General features: G+C 37.7%; 1 protein-coding gene across 1 annotated transcript in view; it reads right to left on the bottom strand.

Moving 5' to 3' along the window:
- Positions 1 to 1,379: 1,379 nt before the first annotated feature.
- LOC136860983 (serine/threonine-protein phosphatase 6 regulatory ankyrin repeat subunit A-like) overlaps positions 1,380 to 25,595 on the bottom strand; it is a gene marked incomplete at its 3' end in the record, with an annotated part of 43,733 nt that continues 19,517 nt past the window's right edge. The window contains 3 exon segments of the mRNA XM_068227560.1: positions 1,380 to 1,427; positions 6,617 to 6,632; positions 7,162 to 9,373. Coding sequence (XP_068083661.1) covers positions 1,380 to 1,427; positions 6,617 to 6,632; positions 7,162 to 9,362 — 2,265 coding nt within the window.

The following is a 25,595-nucleotide window of genomic DNA, read 5'->3' on the forward strand; positions in this document are numbered from 1 at the left end:
ATAGACCTATTAAATTACGTATTGTGGAAAGTTGTTTTGTTGGATTGCTGAATTAGTCGTGAAGTTTCAAAAGTTGATATTGCTAAAATTTAAATAATAATTTAATTATTACTGAACGAGGAGTTAGAACGCCAGTGGTCGCTTGTCACAGTGTGGATGAAAATTTTTAAAAATGTATTTTGAACTCTTGATTCATTTCCTGTGAAAATAGAGATTTACAACTGAAATATTTTCTTTCTTTCTATCATTCATTCTTTCTTAATCTGTTTACCTTCCAGGGTAGGTTTTTCCCTCGGACTCAGCGAAGGATTCCACCTCGACTGTCTCAAGGGCAGTGTCCTGGAGTGTGAGACTTTGGGTGGGGGATAAAACTGGGGAGGGGGACTAGTACCTCACCCAGACAGTCTCACCTTCTATGCTGAACAGGGGCCTTGTGAAGGCATGGGAAGATTGGAAGGGACAGGCAAAGAAGAGGGAAAGGAGTGGCTGCGTCCTTAAGTTATCGTAGGTAACATCCCGGCATTTCTCTGGAGGAGAACCACTTCGAGGATGGTTGAGGTGGGAATCGAACCTACCACTACTCAGTTGATCTCCCAAGGCTGAGTGGACCCCGTTCCACCCCTCGTGCCGCGTTTCAAATTTTGTGGCAGAGCCGGGAATTGAAGCCGGGTCTCCATGGGTGGTGGCTAATTACGCTAAATTTAATTTTAAAAAATCGTGAGTAACTTTCACCAGCGCTATGGGCTCTAGTGAACTCTATTACGCTTCCGCTAAGCCTTCGTGAAACATAGGTTATAGCTCGAATGTGGTGCCACTAGGACGATCTCACAGAAGCTGGACATACAGGATGACACAGCTTGGACGATGTCACAGCGTGTTTTACAAGGCTGCAAAAACTATCTTTACAATATCAGGCCAGTGAAAAGACCGTTTGTCTGGATTGGTGAGATCTGGTTAGTAACCGTTGTGCTCGGGTGGGGGGGAAGCAAAGAGAGTCTGGGGTGCTTAAGCTCTAGCATCCCATCTAGAGCCTTGCTAAATTGTGACAAAAGGTAAGGTTATGGGTGCATGCCACGACAGTTTCAAATCACGCGGTTTTCTCATTTTCAACGAGGGTGGCAGCCTTGTGGGTACACATGATGCAGGATCTATTGCAGGCAACAGAAAATAGTCTTCATGACAGTTGACCCGGCTGACCAAAGCCGGCGAATAGCACCATACAAAATGTTCACAAATCTGAGATTTATAGTGCCCCCGTTTTAATTCTTCTTCTCTCTACAATTGTTTTTTCATGTCAACTGTTTTCCAAGAACTTAGCAGGAGTACAAGTACTCATTCAATTATACTGATTTGCGTCGTATATTTTTATATACATACTTAACTTCCCGCAACTATGACAAATTCTGGACCTTCAAAACATTCTCCACTCTACTTTGGCGTTCGACCGCAGCGCATGACCTTGAATGTGCCGCGCTGATCACCAGGAGCTGGCGGCTTTCTACTACAAATCTATTCGTCTGCGACTTCAAGTTATTTTTGATCTTCGTATATTAGTTGATAGTGTTGTGACTTTGTGCATGACAGAATGTGGTGTCGTGTCTTTGTGCCTATCAGAGTGTGAAACTGACCTCCAATATTCATAAACATTGTACATGTTTTTACGGCTGATGATGACCTGGACTAAGGTCGAAACCGGTCCCATTTAAATAAGAATGTAATTACTACATTTCTTTCTTTTAAGTATTGAATAGGTTGAACCTCCTTTTCAATTATTTAATTTTTAACATCAATAATTTCAATACGGAACAATGAAATTTTTATCTTTAAATAGGGGCAGCCTGGCGAGTCCCTGCCAGGCATATAGGAAGGATCTCTCCTCTAAGTTACTCAGGTATCGTTTCACGTCATTTTAATTAATTTTTCATCCGGTGAACTTGACAGGAAACTGCCAGATTATAACTGAACATTTTTGAGGACATATTTCCACGTAAATTACAAATTATCTTGTTCCTACTTTAAAGTTTTGTACCTCTAGAAACATCACCTCTAGTTTTTTTTTTTTTTTTTTTGCCAATTAGCCCACCTGTAGAAATTTAAGATATAGGAACATTGCAATTTAAGTCAATTTTATTTTTCAGATCATAATGTGAAGAGATACCATATAGATCAACATAGAAATACTGTGATGCATTTGACACGAGTACAGAAAGCTGTGTCATTGCAGCTGTCCACTGTGAACAGCGACCAACAACAATTTTCTATAGATCTATGCACTGCAATGGTCGGAGCTAATATAGCCCTGCATACACTGCAGCATCTTCAAACTTCAACAAGCTGCCAGGAGCAATCACCGAGTTGGAGAAGAGTGGCTTTCCCCTGGTGGTATCATTTAGGGTTGTGGAAGAAGTCAGCAGAAGTTTTAACCGAACCTCTGGGAAGGTAGCTGCTGTCAGCAAAAAATTCCATAAGAGTCTGCAGCAGAATCCATGATGGAATGCGACGGTAAATGTAGTCAGGATGCTACGAGATGAGGTAGATGAAGCAGCTGAACTAAAACCGATGAAGTGGCTTCATTGAAGTTTTGTCCATTCACTTCCTGTGATGTTGATAGATCTTTCTTTCAGTACAAAACAGTCTGCTCAACAGGAGAACAAGGTTGTTACTGGAAAACATTGAAAAGTTGCTTGTTGTAAATTCCTTTTATAGTAATTGAGTGTGTTATTAAATTATAAGTATTTTTTCATGTCTATTTTGTTGCCTATTTTACATATTAACGCCTATTTACATGCCTATTTTGCCTATTTAAGAGCCTATACGCCCGCCTATTTTAACTGTTTTTAGTGCCTATAATTCTCGTCTCCAGTAATGACATTCAGAGCATGATTAGTATGTCTGAATATTACAAAAGGTGCTGTTCATAGCACCAGTCATGCTCCAATAGTACTATCTGGTGGAATGAGGAAAGCAATGGCAAATTACCTCACTCCTCATCATGCCTTGTACACCTCATTATGGTGCCACTATCAGTTTTTATGGATTCCCTATAGCTGCATTACCTTTGGTGGTGTTATTTGAAGGTCCAACCAGCCTCTGGGCTTAAGACTTGACAGACAGACAGACAGACAGACAGACAGACAGACAGACAGACAGACAGACAGACAGACAGACAGACAGACAGACAGACAGACAGACAGACAGACAGACAGACAGACAGACAGACAAGACAAGACAAGACAAGACAAGACAGATACAAGACAGATTTACTTTAGAACTTAATAATGAACTGTGTCTTTAAACCGCATCCATTTCTCTTGGATTATACTGAGAAAAAATGAAAATTTGTGTTTTCTTGGTTTTTAAATGTTTAAAACACAATTATCTTCCTGAGCTTTCAAAATACTGATAGAACCACAAAATTTTACACTGTCAAGTCACACAACCACTCAAAGTCTTTGGAAACTAAAAATGATGAATGTGAACATATGGAAGATATCAGCTCAGAACACAACAAAAATGGAGCTCTATATAATAACAGAAAATAAACCCAGGATCTTGAGGAAAGAATGTGTCATTGACAAGGAGGTACTCAATCGTGCAACGATATTATGCAAAGTCTTAACCCGCACAAAATCCATGAAAGTAGCCTATTTTAGAAACATCTTGAAAAATGACAAATACAGCATAGAAATCATGGAAGCTGTGGAAATACGTAGAAATTCTAACAATTTCAACAAGGACACTGGCTATCAATTAAGTAATACCTGGTTGCCAGCCATTAAGGATTTACGTAGACAGTCCCCTTCCCTATTCCTTCAATACTGTTATATCTTCTAGGTGTTTTCCAAATTTGTACGTTCCTCATTGCCAGATATTCAATTCCAGGCTTGTGTCAATGTCATACACCTGTCAATGTCATATGTTACGTACACATGCTATGTGACCCTCTTAGACTGATTCTGATCGTTCGGTCAGCTTCCGCTTCGAACGCTAGTGCTGTACCACATCCGGGGAGCCATCTGGTGATGAATTAATGTACCATTTCCACTTCTATTACGTCTAAATTCAAAAGCTCATTGTTTAAGAAGCCTTTTTCAAGGACAGTCGAGATTTTCTTCTGATGATGCAGAGCACAGTTCTCTGCGAAACGTAAAGAATTTCACCTTATTTTCTTGACATGGCATAAGCCCAAAAGCCTATATCATGTCTATAAGCACACGCCGTGAAAGCATCAATTGCAACGATAATGCATGTAATGAAAGCAAAATCATCTAGAGATGCATTATATGATAGCTTATATAATGTGAAGCTATTTGTGTTCTTGAATGTGCCAAATACTTAATGGTTTGCTGGGAAACATCTTACTTTGATACATCGAAGTACACAAGTCCAATCCAAGTTTGTTTATCTTCAAAGCGGACCACAATAAAGCAAGAAAGGTATACCTATTTAATGCGTTGTCCAGCACGTGTATCCTTGCGTGACAAAAACTACAATGGATTTATGGCTGAAGAGGACTTCCAAGAAAAGTCGCAACTAGTACCCTGGTGTTTTAACTTATAGTTATTATAATAAATGTATATTGAATAGGTGGACTCTTTTTCATTTGAACTGTAATTATCTTCAATACAGATCACCATGAAAATATAACTTATGACTTTAAGCGTCAGTTAATAAATTTAATTTGTGAGTCAGATATTTTGTCACTACGGACAAAAGACTGTTACTTCGGTTTTTTTACGTTCGTCAAACATGAAAAATGCTTGTTCACATAAATAAAATGTGGAATACTTGTACAGGCAAAAGTTAGTATGCTACTGGCTATGCTCCAAGATAGATGTAAGAAGAACTAAACAGCGGTCGCAAGTGAACACTGCAGCTTTCCATTGCAGAAATTCACATCAATATCAAATAGAGCTACGAGAAGTGTTGGCTGATAGTACTTTGCTTTATCAAAGTGCTAAGGCCTTCAAAATGTAGACTTATAGCAACCGATGAACTGTCACAGAGCAAACATCTTGTTTCCGCTCACACAGAGGTGTCATTGACCCTTATAAACGTGCTTAGCAGAAGACAGGCAGTGGACTGTGGAGGAATTAGCGACACAAAATGGTATTTCTGCGTTGACTGTGTTTATTTTACAACAGTCAACGTTTGACTTACGCCTGTGTTTAATGTGAAATGTTTATATTGTGACTGCTGTTAGTGAATTTATACAAGTTATAATGGCATACACTTATCAGATCCTTTTGTGGTTGGGTGAAACGATGGAGGAAGTGGACTTGTACAGATGAGGTTTATGAAGGTGATCAGAATTCTGAAACAGAGCATCTGCAAGTTCTGAGGAAGAAGAGGCACTTTTGTTGATTGAAGACTGTATTCCATGCGTTTTAGGAAAGAACAGAATTACTTAGTGAGGTCTCCATGCTCCAGCTACAAATGTTCAAACCCAGAAACAAAATTTGTGAATGTTCCAAGGAATATTTGGAAAGCAACATAAGTGATGACTGAGTGTAAAATGTTTGTTTCCTAATATGCTGGATTATATGTTCAAATTATTTAGTTCATACTCCTATATCAAATTTCTTTATATTTAAGTATTTGTGTTCCTAAACAAATTGTTTGTTTACCCCTTAGTCCCATTTCTTGATATTGGGTCAGGGCCGAGGCGATATGAATTTATATTGCGTATTTTACGGCCGGATGCCCTTCCTGATGCCATAGTGAGTTGAGGAGCTAATAAAGATGAAATGAATGAATATGAATAAAACTTGGTACGGAGATAGAAGGAATCAGCTGTGGCCTATGAATAGGAACTCTTCTGGTATTTGTATGGAAGTGTAAATGGGAAGCCGTAGAAAACAATTCTCAGGTCAGCCGACGATGGGGTTCGAACCCACGCTTCTCCCGAATGCAGAGCTTGACTCCATAGCCGTAGCGCATTAACGCGAAGTCACTAAACTCGCCCGTGTTCCTAAGTAAATAACTATCTCAAATTAATGTACCGTATTAAAAATACTTCCACATTTATATGGGCATATTATGGCCTTTAAAAAAGGTGAGCGCTGCGCTGACTAGTGAGTAGTGGTGGTGGTGGTGATTATTGTTTTAAGAGGAAGTACAACTTGGCAACCATCCTCTATATAACACTAATCAGAGGGGAAAAAATGGAAGGGGTCCAACACTTCGAAAAATGAAGATATCGGCCAAAGGAAGACAAGGGCCACGAAGGGCGTGAAAGTGAAAGACACCCTAGCCCTCGCAAACCTAATAGCGTCGGGGTCAGACAAGAACAAGAGTTGGCCAAGGAAGGTCGGATAGGACAGATCAAAGTGAGGAGCCTGGCACAAGTAAGTGGAAGCAATGCCAGGACTCAGCTAAGGGCCCCGTGGTCGCCAACCCACACTCCAAAGTTCAGAGCCCCCGAGGCCCCTTTTAGTCGCCTCTTACGACAGGCAGGGGATACCGTGGGTGTTATTCTACCGCCCCCACCCACAGGGGGTCACTAGTGAGTAATGGCACATGTTAAGACCTAGTGAGTAATGCCGAGTTAAACGAAACAATCTTTCCAGTCTGTCAAACACACAATTTCAATGTAAATTATAACACTATAACATACCTGTACATAATACACACTATTATACAAAGATAAACATGTTTCATTCTACAAGAACATTCTCAGATTCTATCAAATCACTTAAATCACATGTGTTCATTTCATGCATGATACAACAATGATTTCTCTACTTATTTCTGGATTTACAGCTATTTCCTTGCACCTGGACCCAACTTGGTACCAGCATTGAGAAGCACATTTCAGAGACCTTCAAAAATGGATTTACATTAGTGCTGTTTTCATGGAAGCCATAACACTGTTGCTATGACTTATGAAACAATTCTTGCAATGTAAGAAAGCTGCATGATGACCAATCATGATATCACTAAAAACTTGTAACTCAGAGCATCACATGCCTGACCTCTAAAGTACAAATAATACAAGTCAAATGACTGGGACTGAAATGGTTGTGGATTGTACTCAAGCACTAAAAAAGATAAACACAATATAACATTGTTTGTAAAGTAATGCAAAAGAACATTTCAGAAACTAATGAAGGTACTGTACATTTCACAAAACAACATTCAGTAATCTCACCTTGGTATTACCTCCATAATCGAGCATCATGCTCTAAAAGATACTTAACACATTCAAAGTAAGCCTTCTTCGCAGCTGCCATTAGAACTGTGTTATCATTATCGTCAGTGGCATTGATGTTCGCACCATTCTCCACCAAAGCCTTAATGCATTCCAAATGACCTTCTTCGGCAGCTAATTGGAGAGGTGTCCATCGAAATAACGCAGCAGCATTAACGTCAGCACCCTTCTGTAAAAGGATCCTAACACATTCTGGATGGCCATCCGACGCAGCTCTGTGTAATGGAGTCAGTCGGACCATATCCGTTGCATTTATACTGGCTCCATTCCGTAATAACAACTTAACACATTCCACTATACCCTGCTCAGCAGCCAAGTGTAATGGGGTTGCACCATCATTATTTTTCACGTTCACATTTCCTCCGTGTTCCAGAGCCACTTTTAAACATTCTGAATTATGAGCCGCTGCACAGTGTAAAGCTGTAAGTCCGCTTCGGTCCTTAGCATATTTAGGTAATTTATTAAGAATAGTTTTGAAACATTCAACACTAACCATAGTTGAAGCTTCTAACGGAGTAACAAGATGTTTATGTTCTGCAAACACATCAGCACCATTATCTATTAAGACATCGATATATTCAATATTCTTAACAAGTACCGATAAATACAGAGGTGTATGTCCTTTCTTGTCCCTCGCATCGATTTGACAGCCATGTTTGAGTAAGATAGTGGCACACTCTCTACTGCTCAGAGCTACCGCAGCCATGTGAAGTGGGTTCTCTCCAATTTTAGATTTAGCATTAATTAATGCGTCTTTAGATAAAAGCAGTTTTATACATTCTGGACTACCATACAGAGCGCTTATGTGTAATGGAGTATGTCCGCTATCATCTTTGACATTAACAATAGCATTGTATTGCAGTAATACCTCCATTGACCTAAAATTTCCATAAACAGCAGCCATGTGCAAAGGTGTGTAACCTGGAAGAACCGTATCTGTCCTTTTAAGATTCACATCTGCCCCTCTGTCCAACAGGTATTTTACATGTTCAGCACGTCGGGCAGCAGCAATGTGAAGCGCCGTCAAACCCTGCTTGCTCTTCTGATTAATATCTGATGGTAGTAACATTTTAAAGTATTCCTCAGTCTCCATTGAAGCAAAATCTATTGGTATGTATCCATTTCTACTCACTACAAAAACATCAGCACCCTTATCAACTAACAACTTAATACAATTTTTATCAAGTCCAGTTATTGCATAATGCAAAGGAGTCAATGCCTCCTTATCTTTTGCATGTACATCAGCTCCGTGATCAAGTAAATTCTTCACATTTTTTTCTCTACCACAACGTGCAGCGATGTGCAATGGAGTAATATCATGTAGTCCCGTAATGTTAACATTTACACCTTTTTCAAGCAGTACTGTTATTACACCAGAATAGGCTGACTCAGCTGCTACATGCAGAGGGGTAAAACCAATCAGGTTTTTAACCTTAATATTAGCTTTCTTATTTAACAAAGTCTCAACGCAAAGTTCATAGCCTTCCCTTACTGCCATGTGAAGAGCTGTATTACCATTACTGTCTTTTGCATTTATCTCCATTGTATCGTTCTCTAATATTGATCGAAGTAACTCATTGTCATTTTTCATAACAGCATTATGGATCGCAGTCGTTTTCACACGTTTCTTCTTAACAGGATTGCGACTTGCCATGAGAATCTCGAAGAACTTGTTATTAGCCATAAGAGACATTGCTATGTCTTCAGGAAAACCTGCTTCTGCGCCATGGCTAAGTAAAACTTCTATACAAGCAGTATGATTCTTTTCTACTGCACAAGCAAGTGCAGACATTTCATTAATGTCTCGATAGTTGATATCAGCCCCATATTCAAGTAAGATGGAGATACATTCAGGTTGATTATGAATTGCTGCTGTCAAAAGAGATGTCCATTCTAAGACTTCCTCTCCGCGTGGAATATCTCCCACCTCAGGAGGTTTTCTATTTTTCATATTAGGATCAGCTCCATTAGCCAAAAGCACTCTAACACACTCGATAAATCCTTTCTGCACTGCAGTGTCCAATGGAGTACAACCAACGCCAGTCAAAAAGTTGGGATTTGTTCCACGTTCAATGAGTCGTTTGACGGCAATTGCGTTACCACATGCAATTACCCCCAACAAATATTCTTCATCAGCTGTACCACGTTTCATCTTCGTTGTAGCTTAAAAGAAAGAAAGAAAAATAGATACTCAAAAAGATCAAGCCTTATTCATTACAATAACATTATGGACATTACAAAAATTAAACTCCAGCTAAAATAATTTAATTACTAATAAAACTCTTTGATCTTCTTCCTTATGAAATACTCAAAATCTCCAAAAGAGAAACAATATTAGAAAATCAGAAACTGAACCAGCAAAAATCACCCTGTAGGTGAATGCAGAAATTTCAGCATTAAAGCTGGCTGGATCCCTTAGAGCTCCACCATCAGCTGTCACAGACAGCCATGGTGTCGCTGAAGAGACGTACTAGGGAAACGAGGAGTGAGGTAGTTTCCCTTTGCTTTCTTCACTGAGTCAGAAGGTGATATTACATATCAGTCTGCCAAGGCTACTGAAATGTACACACCAACTGACCCTATGGAAAACACTTTCACTGGGACTGGCATAACTAGCATTGCTCATATCACAGTAACTTTCATATCATCAAAGTCAAGGATGAGACTCCAACAGATCAATGAAAGTAACTTATTTGCCCATACCATAAGACATGGTGCACTGTATACAATATGTCTTATCAGGAGCAGTCATGACAACACTACAAACTAGTATGTCAGAGTATCACATGATGCCTGATACAAGACAAATAGCTGGAAATGAAATTGTTGTGAATACCATTCGAGCACTAAAAAGATAATGTTAAACACAATATAGGATTGTTTGTGAAGTAACAGAAAATAAAAGACCATTTCAGGAACTAATGAAGGTGCTGCACGTTTCATAAAATAACATTCAATAATCCCAACTTGGTATTACCTCCATAATCATGCATGCAAAGTTATGTCTTAGATTAATAATATGCAGATGTTCCAATTTATGAAAAATAAACAAGATTTCCCAACAATGATTAAAATAAATAGTAGAACAGGGGTATAGCCGGGGGGAAATTTTACAAAAATAAAATAAACAGAAACAAACAATAAACTAAACAAATATACAGAGACATAATTGTAAAACTAACAGATCTGTTGAATCTATTTTCTAAAAAACCCTCAAAAATTGGACTTTAGATTTTAAAGTGAAAAATGTTCACTTTGATCGTATTGTTCTTGTTCTGTATTTTAATGTAAGATTTTGTAGTGTACTGCAATCTGAATGTCAACATATAATTTACTTGTATCAGTGCCCTTATGACAAATCAAGCATGCGCGCACACGCAAAACACCTTTGTTCTATCAGCATTTTGTAACTATAACACCCCCAGTTGGTTGATCCTGGCTATGCATCACAAGCCCTCAAAAACAAATCACCTATTAATTAAATGTCACATATTTAATTATGAGAACTATGTTCTGCTAGTGAACCAGGAAACTATTTGAAATCCTACGGAAATGATTTATGTAAGTTTTATGTAGTATTCATGGGAGAGAAGGATCATGGTTCAAAGGCTAACAACCTTCTGCCAAAAATTGTCAGCTTGAAATTCTCAATGCAACAAAAAAAAAAAAAAAAAAAAAAAAAAAAAAAAAAAAAAAAAAAAAAAAAAAAATAGTCTGTAGGAGGATCCAAATTAAGTGCACATTGTGCAGCAGAATTCCCCTAATCACAGTGAGACTGCATTGTGGAATCATCATAACATCAAGTACATGTTCAAACTTAGAACATATGGGAAAATACAGCTTAAATCTTATGAGTAGGCTAGGACTTGTCATTTTTTTCTTCTCACCATTATTTAATCTTAACGATATTCAGCTTGTCCCAGTTATTTCCGGGGTCGCTGGAGCCTCCCAGGCTCATTTTGGTTCTGGCCGGGGATTTACGACCAGATGCCCTTCCTGACGCTACATGATTGTTGAGATGAAAATCAACTGGGATTCGAACTATGGCCTTCTGGGTGGGAAGCCAGCAGCTAAGCCACTGAGTTAATCATGCCCCCCTTTAGAGTGATATCTTAACATTCTGATAATAATAGTGTGTCTTTTATTGGGCATATAAATGCATATTTTCCCATTTTAATATTATATGGTATATTTAAGACAAAACTGCAACCTCTTTTAGTAATTTACTTTTCTCTGGTAGTGGTGATGTAGGTCGTTACAATGCTGTAGAATTTTTCCCCATATCCATTACTTTTCCAAAACCCTGCTTCTAATATATACAGAAAAATTCAGTTACCTTCAAATCTGCATTAAACTATTGTATCATTTTTGAAAATCAACAGCAAGGCTATATCTGATAACAAATCTGCACAGCAAATAATATGGAAGAATGCCAAATGTATATGAATCACTGTGCATTGATAAACTTCTCAGGGACCTTATGGACAGCAGCATTCCTTTTTGAGGAAAAGTAATCTTACTTGGGATAGATTTTAAGACAAATCTTGCCAATAGTTCTATATGCCACCTACACCGCGAGAAAAATTGTACAACCTTGCTGGCATCACACTTCCTGATAACCGACGTGAGGTGCCAGCATGCAAGGAGAAGACCACATCATTAAAATCCCAAGATCATTCACTGTATGGACTCCAACCAGTACCGCCACGGTTAAGTTCACGTAGAAGTTTCTTGAAGATCACACAGAAACTTGCGTTAAGCATCTTGGAAAATGGAAAACATCTAGTGAAGAACTACCCCCGGGCATTTGGAGTACTGGACGACTTGGAGATCTTTAAATAGGCTCCGTTCAGTTGTTACTAGGTGCAAGATCAATCTGCAAAAGTGAGGATATTTGGTGGATTCTGTTGTGTGTGGCTGTGATGAGGTGCAGACTAAAGCTCATCTGCTAGAATGCCATCTATGTACTGCCACATGTACGGAGAAAGAGATGCCTGCGACGACAAGGAATGCACTGGACATCACTGGTAAGTGGTGCACCACAATCTGAACCTTTGGTGCACAGTTTATTTTTCGCCATGCTATTAACTGCTTACAAGAACATGCTCAAGATACAATAAGACACCCAGGGAGAAAATATTTTGTAGTCTTTATAGATTACAGAAAAGTCTTCAATTTCATAAAAAAAAAAAAATACTTTCAGACATCTTAAAATGCAATTTCATCCAAATATCTGATGATATCACCTTATCCAAGAGTTTAATTTAAACTAATGGTGTTCTACAAAGAGATCTGATTAGCCCACTACTGTTCAACGTCATGACAACAGACATTATCACAAATATCATTAAGGACAGTACAGCAATAATTTTACTCTATGCAGATGATAATGGTAATAAGGTTCAGAAGTCAGAGAAGAGCTCCAGAAGGTACAGACTCACTTCATGGGCCTTAAAAAAATTACAAACTAATAAATCACTTTCAGAAGAGGTGGTGAACTCTCTCCAAAAGATACATTTGACTCTTCAAAATAAACCTCTAGAAGTAGTACTAAAATTCATATATCTCGGAGTTACTCTTCAAACAACACTGGCATCTTTCAACAATCATATCAAAGAAAGAACATCAGCAATAAAATCAATTTACAACATTCAATAACCACAAAAACTTTCAACAAAAACAGCAATGATACTATCTAAAACAGCTATAGCACCAATAGCAACTTATGGGATCCATATAATCTGAGATAAAGTTAAAATTAACGACCTAATAACACTAGAGAAAGTTAAAGCTTGTTGTATGAAACAAATCTTGGATATTGGGAAGACAGCACCATCAAGACTGACCTAGTCTTACTGAAAGAAACTTTCTTCATAGAAGACATCAAGAATGCAGATACACCTGCCAAACACTAAGGCCTACGAGAGCACATACCAAATTCTCATAGAAAAACGCAGCTATATTTGGAACGACTTTTATTCAACGAATGCCATAATGATGAATGATTGGAAACAAGCAAATTATGAGCTTCGACTCGTAATAACGCGATATGCAACACATGGTTTTCATCACAAGTTCTGCCAGAATAAGATATTTCATCACCCGAATGAAAATTGTGTGTGTGTTTGTGTATTGTGCAATGAACCCTGTGAAAGATATCGCACAAATATCTGCAGTAAAACACAAATATCAATAACAAAACTAGGACTAGAGTAATGTAATATAGGCAGTTTTTTGCATTTTGCACATTGTACACATTTTTGTTAATAATATATGTAACTCTACTTCTGAAAAAAAAATATTTAAAAACCTATATACATACAAAATTTCACAATTTGCTCTTATTACTCCTGGGAGGGTTTAGGAAGTGGTATGAACAAAATCCGATGGGTAGTTATGTTATGGTGAGTATTTTTGTCATTAATTTTATTGCTACACCGCACCAAGATTAGATTGACTTGGACAAATTGTCGCTAGACATTATAGACCGGTAAGAAATGCTGTATATAGGAAGACTAGCTGATGTACCCGTGCTTTGCTACGGAATTCTCCATTGTATACAGAATTCTAGGTTAGGTAGTGCACACGTTGTGAGCAAGATTGTTTTAAATTGCATAGTTCTTAAAGAAACACGATGGGGAAGTCATCAAACGTCTTTTCTCTTATGAAGACTGGGTTAAGGAATGTTCATTGTAATGGCAGGCCCGCTTGCCTACCATCAGTCACAATCAGGTTGGGGAGTTTACATTATAATGGCAGACACTCACTCTCCACCTGCCTAATTACATCCTCAGAAAGACTGTCTTAGTGGTTTCCCCAACTGAAATGAACGTAGGTCATTACAATGAAGTCAGTAGGAATGGCACGAGTAAAAGCAATGCTTTCATATGAAATAATCAAATGAAAAGACCACACGTTTTTTCACTTTTAACAAACAGTACTATGCTGCCGATCTAACAGTCCAAAGTTCCAGAGCTGGAATGACCAAGCTGCAGACAGCCGTGATCCATGAACACTCTTCGTCTTTTTTTGGTGCGGGGTCGAGTAGTGGAGAGTCCCAGGGCAAAAATTATGTCAGTTTATTTATCTGTTTCCTAGGAGTACCCGATGAGCCTGAAAATCTCAATTCACTACACTGGCGGGGAAATGAAATGAAATGGCGTATGGCTTTTAGTGCCGGGAGTGTTCGAGGACAAGTTCGGCTCGCCAGATGCAGGTCTTTTGATTTGACTCCCGTAGGTGACCTGCGCGTCGTGATGAGGATGACATGATGATGAAGACAACACATACACCCAACCCCCGTGCCAGCGAAATTAACCAATTAAGGTTAAAATTCCCAACCCTGCCAGGAATCGAACCCGGGGCCTCTGTGACCAAAGGCCAGCACGCTAACCATTTAGCCATGGAGCCGGACACTGGCGGGGGAAAAAACTATCTGATTTGGAGGCAAATTTTTCCTCCAGGCCAGAGGAGAAACCCCATCTTCGCTGCTAATTTGGAATAAAATGAATCTAGATTTAATAAGAGTGAAGAGGAAGAAGCTTTTCTTAAGAAACGGCTCTTTTCAAGGTTGAATTTTGAGTTATTTAGTAAATTGTGGTGCTATAATTTGGAATAGGCCTAAATTGTAATTCTAGATCAGTTCATACTATTACCGGTACTAAGAGAGCCTCTGCCTGAAGTGTGCACACTATGATGAATCAGTGCTACACGTACCAACAGTATCAGAAAATGTACAAACCTGAGGAATGGCATGCTGAAGAAGAAGGTTTTCTAACTCCCCAGCTATTTCCCACCAATATTCAGTCAGGCTGTTATACTCGGTACGCAGCAGTAATCCCATCTGTCAGAGTTGAGTGTCAGCATAAGAGACAAAGAACATCACAACAAACAATGGTCAATGTAATGTTATTGTTTATCAATGTTATGCGCTTTCGATATTGTAGGTCTTCACGTTTAATTTTCTTCAGACTCTGAAATACCACTCTTATCATTGTCGGCACGTTAAAACTGAATAAAACATAAATGATCGGAAATTGTATTCTCTATAACTTTTGTTATGTAGTACTTTCCAATAGGGCAAATAACATAGGCATTTAAAAATTTTTTAGGCGCCTTCCCCTAAGCTAATATTTTGTCCAAGGTGAATTAAATTGTTTAGAGCTTAAACTGTAGATTCTTATTCACCGACTCTATATGCCGATTTTCATTAAATTCTGTTTACCCATTTTCTAGCAGCTTGGCATTGATATGGACTTAGCAAAAAAAAAAAAAAAAAAATACAAATTCATGAATATCTGTGTCATCATAGCCGGTACGGTAAAAATGTATAAGACATAAATGATTGGAAATGCAATTCTATATAACTTTAGTTGTTTGGTATTTATCGATAAGACCACTAATAATATAAATATTTGAGAATAAAATTTTAGGCCTTCCCCTAAACTATCATTTCACTCAGCGTGAATAAAATTATTTATACTGTAGCCTAGATTGTAGTGACTCATCCCCTGACTTTACATACCGATTTCCATTAAATTCTTTTCAGCAGTTTCCTCGTGATGCGTGTACATACATATATACATACATACATACATACATACGTACGTACGTAATCAATCTGTACGTACGTACAGACAGATAGACAGACAGACAGAAACTACAGAAAAGTAAAAAGGTCATTTCCTTGTTACTGTGGACATGACCGATACAGAAATACATTCTTTTCAAATTCGGGGCAATGTACAGACAAAACTCTTATTTTATATATATATATTGTAGATGGGAACGTGCCGCCATGTTTTATAAAGTACCTTTTTTGTTAGGAGATTTATGACCGTGCCTGTTATTTCGACACAGCAATCCAACAGGCCGTGATCAAGATGTACTTTCATGACATAGGACCAACTTTGATAGGTCTGCCCAGTTTCAAGTATGTAACTGTGTATTTGATGTGAGAAAATATTTAAGAAATTGTGAAAACTGTAGCGTGGAATGACATGAGTTATCACTAGAGCCCGGATTATATGTAATTACATATTCTGTTCCCATATATGCAGCTACACGAAAAACTAAAATTTCGATGAATCGCACTAAAAGAACCTTTATTCCAGAAGTTTGAAGTTACATATTTTTACATATTTCAATGCATAGTAAATATTTTTTATAAATATTACATATTTTAAATATTTTGAAGGATGTAGCTCATTTGAAAGAAAAATTCTTTTCACTAATTTTACATCAATTTAAGTTTTTTAATTAAATACTTGAAAATAGTGTTTTAAAACTGTACGTCTCTTAACATCTGAAAATAATTTAATAATTTAAAGTGAGGTATTTGGTCAAAGAATTGCATCCCTTAGCTATGTTGACGGTGCAAATCTTGGGTGTCTCAAGCTGTGTCTATCAATCTTCCCTTGAATAAACTTTGTGACATCGTCCTCCTCTCAGATTTAGTGACTCTTCTTTTGTGATCCCTTTGTCAGTCATTGGTTTAATGCCATGTGTCAGAAGGGCCTTTTATCTTTCTTTCTTCTTCGGTTATCGCCCATGTTTCACTTCCATAAAGGGCTACACTCCACACAAAAGTTTTCAGAAACATTTTTCTAATAAGCATATTTGTATTTGATGAGATCAAATTTCTTCTCTCTTAATAAGGACCTTCTTTGATTGAGCAAGTCTGCAGTTAAATATTTCTTTGCCAGGCAATTTGAAATACGCGCCAGTGACTTCATGTGAAGTTGAAAGGTCTTTTTCAATATTTAAGAACAAACTAACACGCAAAAGGCATTCGATGACTGCAGAAATTTTAAAAACTATTTAGTTATTAATTGTGCCTCAAAATGAAATTTAGAGGTTGAATAACATCTGCACTTTTAACTTTGTTTGATTCTGTTTCCTTTTCAGTGTACAAGAACACATCAAATAAAGCTAGATATTAAGTTACATTTTTTTATTTATTACATATTTTGTCAATTTTAGCTACATATTTCTCATTTTTATATTACACATAATCCAGGCTCTAGTTATCACCCACTCCTAACTAAGAGCAACTGGGGATTCCCAACCAGCAAACACGAGTCTATCTATACTAATATTATAAAGAGGAAAAATTTGTTTGTTTGTAACAAATAGACTCAAAAACTACTGAACCGATTTTAAAAATTACTTCGCCTATAGAAACCTACATTGCCAGTGAGTAACATGGGCTGTATTTTATTTTCAAAACAATTTGAGGTGGGGGGCATGGGGGGGGGGATATAAAAATAATAGGCTAATATAGGCAAAATATCGAATTTGTCGTATAAGGATGAGATAAAGCTCATTTTAAGCCCCTTGACGCAAAGAATAAAACTTGGTGAACCCTAGGGGCCCGAAAACCATGTTTTAAGGCCCTATAACCAACCGTTATGGAGATGTTGGAACCACACTACCCCTGCTCTAGGAATCGAACGGCCGTAACCATGACAACGTCAGCTCCAGGATTCTACAGCAGCTTGATTATGCATGTACGTTTGGGCATAGCTGCCAACCAAAACTGATACACATATGACTTACAATCTGGAAAAAACAAACTGTTGTGTAAGATGTTCATAGCACTCCTTTGGGCAGGGATAGAAAGGGAGTGAAGTATAAAAACAGTAGCTCCGGAGATCTCCGTAGTACAGAGACCAGCGGTTGCCGACGGGCCTCCGTTTTTACGTACTGGCTTAGGTTTCAGCATTTTGCGGAGTCTGTTACCTATAGTTTAAACTATTTTCTATCAAATCATGGAGTAGTAGTATCATTGATGCTATTAGTGCCGATATTTTGGTCCACTTTTACGATCATTGTATCCATGAAAACAACCTATATACTGTACACAATTGTCAAGATGGTGCGGTGCGCCCATGACTTGAAAAAATTTCCCAACATTTATACTCAGATTCATTATATGATGTGCGACATGAGTGACAAGTCAAATAAATATTAAAGTTTATTTACTCCACCTGTTCAATACATTGAAGTTTATTTGACTTCATTGTACATTTCAATATGGACCTAAACATGAGAATTATAACATTTAATGAGTGACAAGCCCTGAGAATTATAATTCTCGATAATTATAGTAGTTTCTATGCATCGCGTATTCCCTTGATTATTTGTAATAGTTACGAAATGTCGGATCAAACAAATACATTCAATAATATTTATATTTGTTGTACTATCCAGCGGAAGTATACTTACACTAAACCTGCATCTTTGTGAAGGGTATATCTAGGTGAGAATGAAGGAAAAACATGGTAGAAAAGGATCTTAGAGGTCGACACTAATTAAGAACTAATATTTAGAGGCCTCTATAAAGAAAAGAAGAAGATGATACACTATAATTCCAAACATGACAAATAATTTCTACATACTGAAGTAAATACATCAGTGATATAAATATCTAATGAAGTCAGTCACACCGATAGTATGAGTAACCAAAGCCAGTTTCTGATAACCCGTACGAAGAACGGGTACTTCTGCTAGTATATTATAAAAACAGAAGTATGCAGGCTACGAGTATAAATTCCACATCTCCTCCTGAACCACTGGGGCAATTTCAACCAAATTTGGTACACTTATGACTTACTATCTGGAGACAAACACTGTGGAGTTAACCCCTAGGGATGTGGGTGGGAAGGGATGACATAAAAATAATCGAATCTATACTTTTTGGGGTCGCTGAGATGTGAACAGTGACATTCTGGATGTCTTTTAAGTTAAAGTTCAGCCCCTAGGGGGTGAGGAGTAGTGAAAAAGAGAATGTCTAAAAATGACCAAGATTATGGGCATATGTGGATGTTTAAGCACAGCTTTCAAGCCAACAAATGTACCTATATGAAAAAAAAAAAATGCTATGGGGCATGACATCCCTAGCATCACTAGCAGTGGGGGCAAAATGTAAAAAATAATAAAAAACGACCAATGTTAGTGTCGAATCCATAGTTTATGGGGTTGCTAAGATGAACTGTGACACACTGAATACCTTTTAAGTCAATGTTCCTCCCCAGTCAGTATAGCGGGTGAGAAGGGGTGCAAAAAAAACTTTTCAAAAATGATGGGGATTATGGACTTATGGGTATGTATGTTCCAACATAGCTCTCAATCAAACTTGATACACATATAACTTACTATCTGGATAAATTACTGAAGATCGTCGCCACAAGACAGATTTGTGTCGGTGCGACGTAAAGAAAAAAAAAAAAAAAATACCGAAGGGGCAAGAAACCCTTAGCGCCCCTAAAGGAATGGGGTGAAATGTAAAAATATCCTAAAATGACCTATTAGGGTCGAATTCATGGTTTTTGAGGAAACTGAGATGGACTGTGACACTCTGGATGCCGTTCAAGTCAAAGTTTCCTAATCGGGATGGGGAATAGAAGGGGTGCAAAATAAAATTGAAAACGACTGTGATTATGGATGGACGTAAGCATGTTCTAGTATGCCTTTCAACCTCACATGGTACACATAAAGTTTACTATTTGGGAAAGAAAACTGTGCGGGTAACACACATTAAGAACCCCTAGGGGAGGGGTCGTTGGGATGAACAGTGACTCCGGATGTCGTCCAAGTCCAAGTATGATCCCATCGGCATGAGGAGTGAGAAGTGATGAGACTGAAAACACCCGAAATTATCAAGATTATGGATATATATGTGTATATATGTATGTATGTTCCAACATAGCTCTTAACCAAAATTGGTACACATGTGACTTACTATCTGGAAAAAAAGGGAACAAATATACTACGAAGGTGAGAAATTCCTACCCTCGATAGGGGTGAGGAATGGGTGGGGATGACATGTAAAAATAATAAAAAATGACCAATATTAATGCCGAACACATTGTTTGTGTGTCGCTGAGATGAATTGTGGCACTCTAGATACTGATTAAGCCCACGTTCAGCCTCCATTGATATGGGAACCGAGATGGGGTGAAAAGTAAGTAGTCTCAAATGACTGAGATTAGTGTTTAATCCACAATTTTTGGGGTTGCAAGGCTGATTGGTAACAGTCTTAATTACAGTTGGAATTGTGTACACCATATCTATAGCGTGATGGGTAAATACATACATTTTTATTATTTTTTGAAAGGATCAAATATTTCCTGGTCAATTTGGGTTTCCACAAGACAAATAATTTAAAACACAAAATTGAACACACACACACATATATATATAACTCTAAAACTACATGATATATCATAAAACAAATTACAGTCTCAATAAGGCATTCCATAAAAATTCACTTCACACATAATTAATAGGCAATACAAATCTTACTATCTGGGCAATGCCGGGTGCTACAGCTAATAAATAAATGTGATTTCTTACTCCAATTTATTATTATTATTAATAACAAAAATGCGCATAACTATATTACATTTCTCTAGTACTAGTTGTGTTATTGATATTTCACAGCGTTCATTGCATAATTCACATACATAATTTTCATTCGGGTGAAGAAATCTCTTATTTTGGCAGAACTTGTGATGAATACCATGTGTTGCATATCATGTTATTACGTGTCAAAGCTTGTAATTTGCTCGTTTCCAATCATCCGTCATTATGGCGCCTCTTAAATAAAAGTCGTTCCAGATATAACTGCGTTTTTCTATGAGAATTTGTAATGTGTTCTCCTAGGGCTTAGTGTTTGGCAGGTGTATCTGCATTCTGATGTCTTCTATGAAGAAAGTTTCTTTTAGTAAGATCAGGTCATGGTGCTATCTTCCAGATACCCAAGATTTGTTTCATATGAGCTTTCTTTCTCAGGTGTTATTAGGTTGTTAATTGTAAGTTTATCCCAGATTATATGGATCCCATAAGTTGCTACTAGTGCTATAGCTGTTTTAAATAGAATCATTGCTGTTTTTGTTGAAAATTTTTGTGGTAATTGAATGTTGTAAATTGCTTTTATTGCTGACGTTCTTTCTTTGATATGATTTTTGAATGATGCCAATGTTGTTTAAAGAGTAATTCCAAGACATATGAATTTTGGTACTACTTCTAGAGGTTTATTTTGAAGAGTCAATGTATCTTTTGGAGAGAGTTTACCATCTCTTCTGAAAGTCATTTTAGTTTTGTCATGATTTATTTGTAATTCATATTTTAGAGCCCATGAACTGAGTCTGTTTAGTACCTTCTGGAGCTCTTCTCTGTCTTCTGAAACTATTACCATATCATCTGCATGGAGTAGAATTATTGCTGAACTGTCCTTAATGATATTTGTAATATCTGTTACCATGACGTTGGACACTAATGGGCTAATCAGATCTCCTTGTAGAACAACATTAGTTTGAATTAAACTCTTGGATAAGGTGATATCATCAGATATTTGGATGAAATTCCATTTTAAGATGTATGAAAGTATTTTCATTATTCGGTGTGCTTCACCAATCAACAGACTTGAGTTTTCAGATGAGTGTTTCCTTATTTATGAAATCAAACGCTTTTCTGTAATCTATGACTACAAAATATTTTCTCCCTGGGTGTCTTATTGTACCTTGAGCATGTTCTAGTAAGCAGTTCACAGCATGGAGAGTGCTTCTTCCGTTTCTGAAACCAAATTGGTTTTCTAGTATAAGAACATCTACTTCATCAGTAAGTCTCCTGTTTAAAATTTCCATGAATATTTTGAAAGAAGTGTTTTTGAGGGCAATCCCTCTGCATGAGTCTGGGTTACAGGTTTACCATTTCCATTTGAAAAGAAGTTTTACTGTTGACGTTCTCCATTGTTCAGGTATTTTTCCTGTACTCAAACATGTATTGAATAATTCTATCCAATAGTCTACCATCAGATTCAGTGGCGACCGGTGGCCTCTCAGGTTGGGGGGGACATAGTACTTTTCCCCACAAATTTTTCTTAGCTACTGACCAGTATCACCCCATTTATTCAAGTCTTTTGCACGAAAACAAACTAATGGTGCCAACCTTCATAAAACGCAGGATGCAAGCCACAGGCCCAATTTGAATCAAAATTTCTGGTCTCAAACGTTACATTTCAATATAATCATTTATTATTTTTCTTTTTAAAACATAAATAAGGCAAACAAAGTCATAAATAATTATTTAAGTTTATTGTATGTAACCATGGAAACTTGGCTAATGCATGCTCGTGTAGGGGTTTGTAAGGACATCTTTAGTGCTACACTGCTACGGACTCTGCCCATGTAAAGGTCTCTTCCCTCACCCTTCCACCCCCTGAAACTGTCCACCAACGTGCTTCCCCCTTACACCTCGACCCACTCACCCACACTATATTCTCAGACGAAAGCTTGAAAGTCCAAGTCTTATCTTCAATCTGAAAACATGTAGCAGTGAACTGCGCGCTGAAAGCCAGTCACCTAAGTTTGATAACTTATTGCCAGTCTTCCTTATTGATGAGGATGTACAGTTTTACAATAAAATGTGATTTTATTAGCATGATTCAAGTCCTATATTTGACTTCAAACGTCGAGAGAAAATGAAAGGACCTTTCTGTTCTCTAGGGAGGACACCGTCCGAGAGTCCTTAAGGGCCGACCGCTACTGATCAGATTGTAAGATTCCTTGAGATGTTCTGTATATATGCAGTCAGGTCCTGAAGCCTTGTTTTGTTTTTTGCTTTTATTATTGCATGATATATTTCCTGTCTCGTTATGGGGGTGATATTTTCTGTTGTTTCTGTAGCATAATATTCATATTGTTTGATGTTTAGAATGGGGTCAAAATGATTTTCCCATGTGTCCATGGAGATTCCTTTTATTGTAGGTGATCAAAGTTTTCTGAGTACTATGAAAGGATCTTTTTGAACAAGTTCTGCTTGTCTTCTGGCATCTAGATGTTTTTTTTTCTTTCCTGTTTAATTAAAATTATGTAGAACTTTCTTTGTTGAGCGTATAATGATAAATCATGTTTTTGTATTGTGGTTTTGGCTTTATGTAGTGCTGACAGGGTCTTCTTCCATTCATCATAGCATTCTTTGTCAAACCATGGTTGTTTTCCTAGCATTTATTTGTGTTTGACATGATTGCAAAGTCATCGTACATAGTTCTATTGCTTCTATTATTTGATGTTGCTGTATTAGACAAGTTGCTTTTTCCCCAAATGTTCCTTAATTTTTTACAAATTTAATTTCCTAGATATTCTGGTTGCCACAAGGTTGATTGAAGTTGTTATAACTGGTCTATGTTTTCTTAATGGTGTTATTGCTGATGTCTAAAGTGCTGTCTGTTTAATTACTCTTATGCTTTCTCCTCTGAATAATACTTCTATTGCGCTAGTGCCATTTGGTGTTATGTAAACATGTCAGATTTGATGAGCTATATCCTCTTTCTTCTAGCGTATCCAGGATTAGATCTGTTTTATGGCTTGGTTTATCAATTCGTGCATTGAGATCGCCTGCAAAACTTACTTGCTCATCAATTTCTGTTCGTGTTTAAGCTTCTGTTATTCGTTCAATAACATCTTCCACCGTCATCTGAGGTTGAGCATATATGCCTATTAATGTAATATACGAAGGTGGCCCAGAAAATAATGCACCACAATTCTTTTCTCAGCCTCAACAATGGTATGAATGCAAAACTTTAGAAATGAATTCTTTGAAGTTTTCTGAGTGTGCGCGCTAAGTTTCTGTTTCTGATGCTTGCTCGTTGTTTAAAGGGGCCTAACATCGTAGGTCATCAGCCAAGTTTCTGTTTCTTCCGACAGATAGCGTACTTGCAGCAATGGTTCAACATGGCATCTGTAAGTTAGGTATGTAACAAGCAGCGTGTCGACAACGAATTTCTCATTGCGGAGCAAGAAATGGTTTGAAACATTTATGTGCAGTTTATGGAACATCGGCAGTCGACAGAAGTACGATTAGTCAGTGGGCACAAAGTGTGAAGCCATCTGAAAGTAGTTCGGTGGTGCTCCAAGATTTGCAGTGGTCGGGGAGGCCACCCACGGCTGTCACACCTGACAAACGTGCTGATGTACTCATTCATGAGGACCGACCAGAACAACTCAGCAGTTGGCACAGGAACTGTCAATCAGTAAAAGAAATGTGGGTGTAATCAGAAGTGCTCTCGATTACGCAAAAAATGTGTTCGTGATGGGTTCTGTGCCGTCTTATGGAGGAACACAAAAATCTCAGGAAAAAAATTTCTTCCGAGTTGCTGCAACCTTTTGAAGCTGAGGGGAAAGCCTTCTTGTTCCAGATTGTGACAGGTGATGAAATCTGGGTTCACCATTTTGAGCCCAAAACAAAATGGCAATCAATAGAATGGTGCCATCCTGACTCTCCACAGAAGAAAAATTCAAAGCAACTCTTCCGCTGGTAAGGTCATGATCACTGTGTTTTGGGGCTGTGATGGTGTCATACTTACTGATGCAATCCCGAGAGGTGCTACCATTAATTCTGAGGCATATGTGAACACATTAACCAAACTCAAGAAGCACTTCCAGCGACTTGGACACTATAATAACCCAGGTAATTGCTTCAACATGATAACGCATGCGCTCACACAAGTTTGAGGGCGTTGGAACACATCATGAAACAGGGTTGGACTGTGGGAGACATTTTGAGGATGACGAAGAGGTGATTCGCACAGTGAAGAAATGGCTTTATGAACAGAACAAGGAGTGGTACCGACCGGGCAAACACGCCCTTGTGCCTAGCTGGAAGAAGGCCATAGAAAGGGAAGGAGATTATGTGGAAAAATAAGGAATGTAGAAGAAACATCATTCTTTCTTGTATGTAAGTTTCACTGTGTTCAATAATTGTTTCAGAAAAATAATGTGGTGCATTCGTTTTTGGGCTACCCTCGTAATTTGTTTGAACTAAAATTTATTATGTTTTCATCTCTTATTATTTACTTGATTAATCCTAAAGAAGGTTTAAGAAAGATGGAAACACTTCCTGCTGGTCTACCTATGGTTTGGCGAGCAAAATAGTGGATTCCTTAGAATCCTTTTATAGTCCTCTTGTTAGAAAGGCTTCTGTTAATATGACAGCATCATATATTGTTAATGTTTCTGTTGGGATGAATGGTAACACATTTTGTAAACCTTCGAAGTTCCATAACAAAACATTTCCATGCTTATTATAATTCTGCATCACTCCTGTACTGAATCTTTGAAAAACAAAATCTCCTTACCCTTACTCCTTTTGGCCAGAAATCTGGTTGTTCTGTGTCCGCAAAAAACTGAACAGAAATCCTACTTTGAAGGCCTTTTTGTCTCCCTGGGTAAGTAGTTCTTCGCAATTTATACTATCTTTGATTCTTTTTTTTTTTTTTTTTTCCTCTCAAGGTAACATCTTACATCTTCTGTAGTTATGTTTTTCTTTAAGTTACCTGAACACATGTGCTGGGCCGAATGGCTCAAATGGTTGAGGAGCTGGC

The sequence above is a fragment of the Anabrus simplex genome, chromosome 1 (assembly GCF_040414725.1).
Source record: "Anabrus simplex isolate iqAnaSimp1 chromosome 1, ASM4041472v1, whole genome shotgun sequence".
In the NCBI taxonomy this organism is placed as follows: domain Eukaryota; kingdom Metazoa; phylum Arthropoda; class Insecta; order Orthoptera; family Tettigoniidae; genus Anabrus; species Anabrus simplex.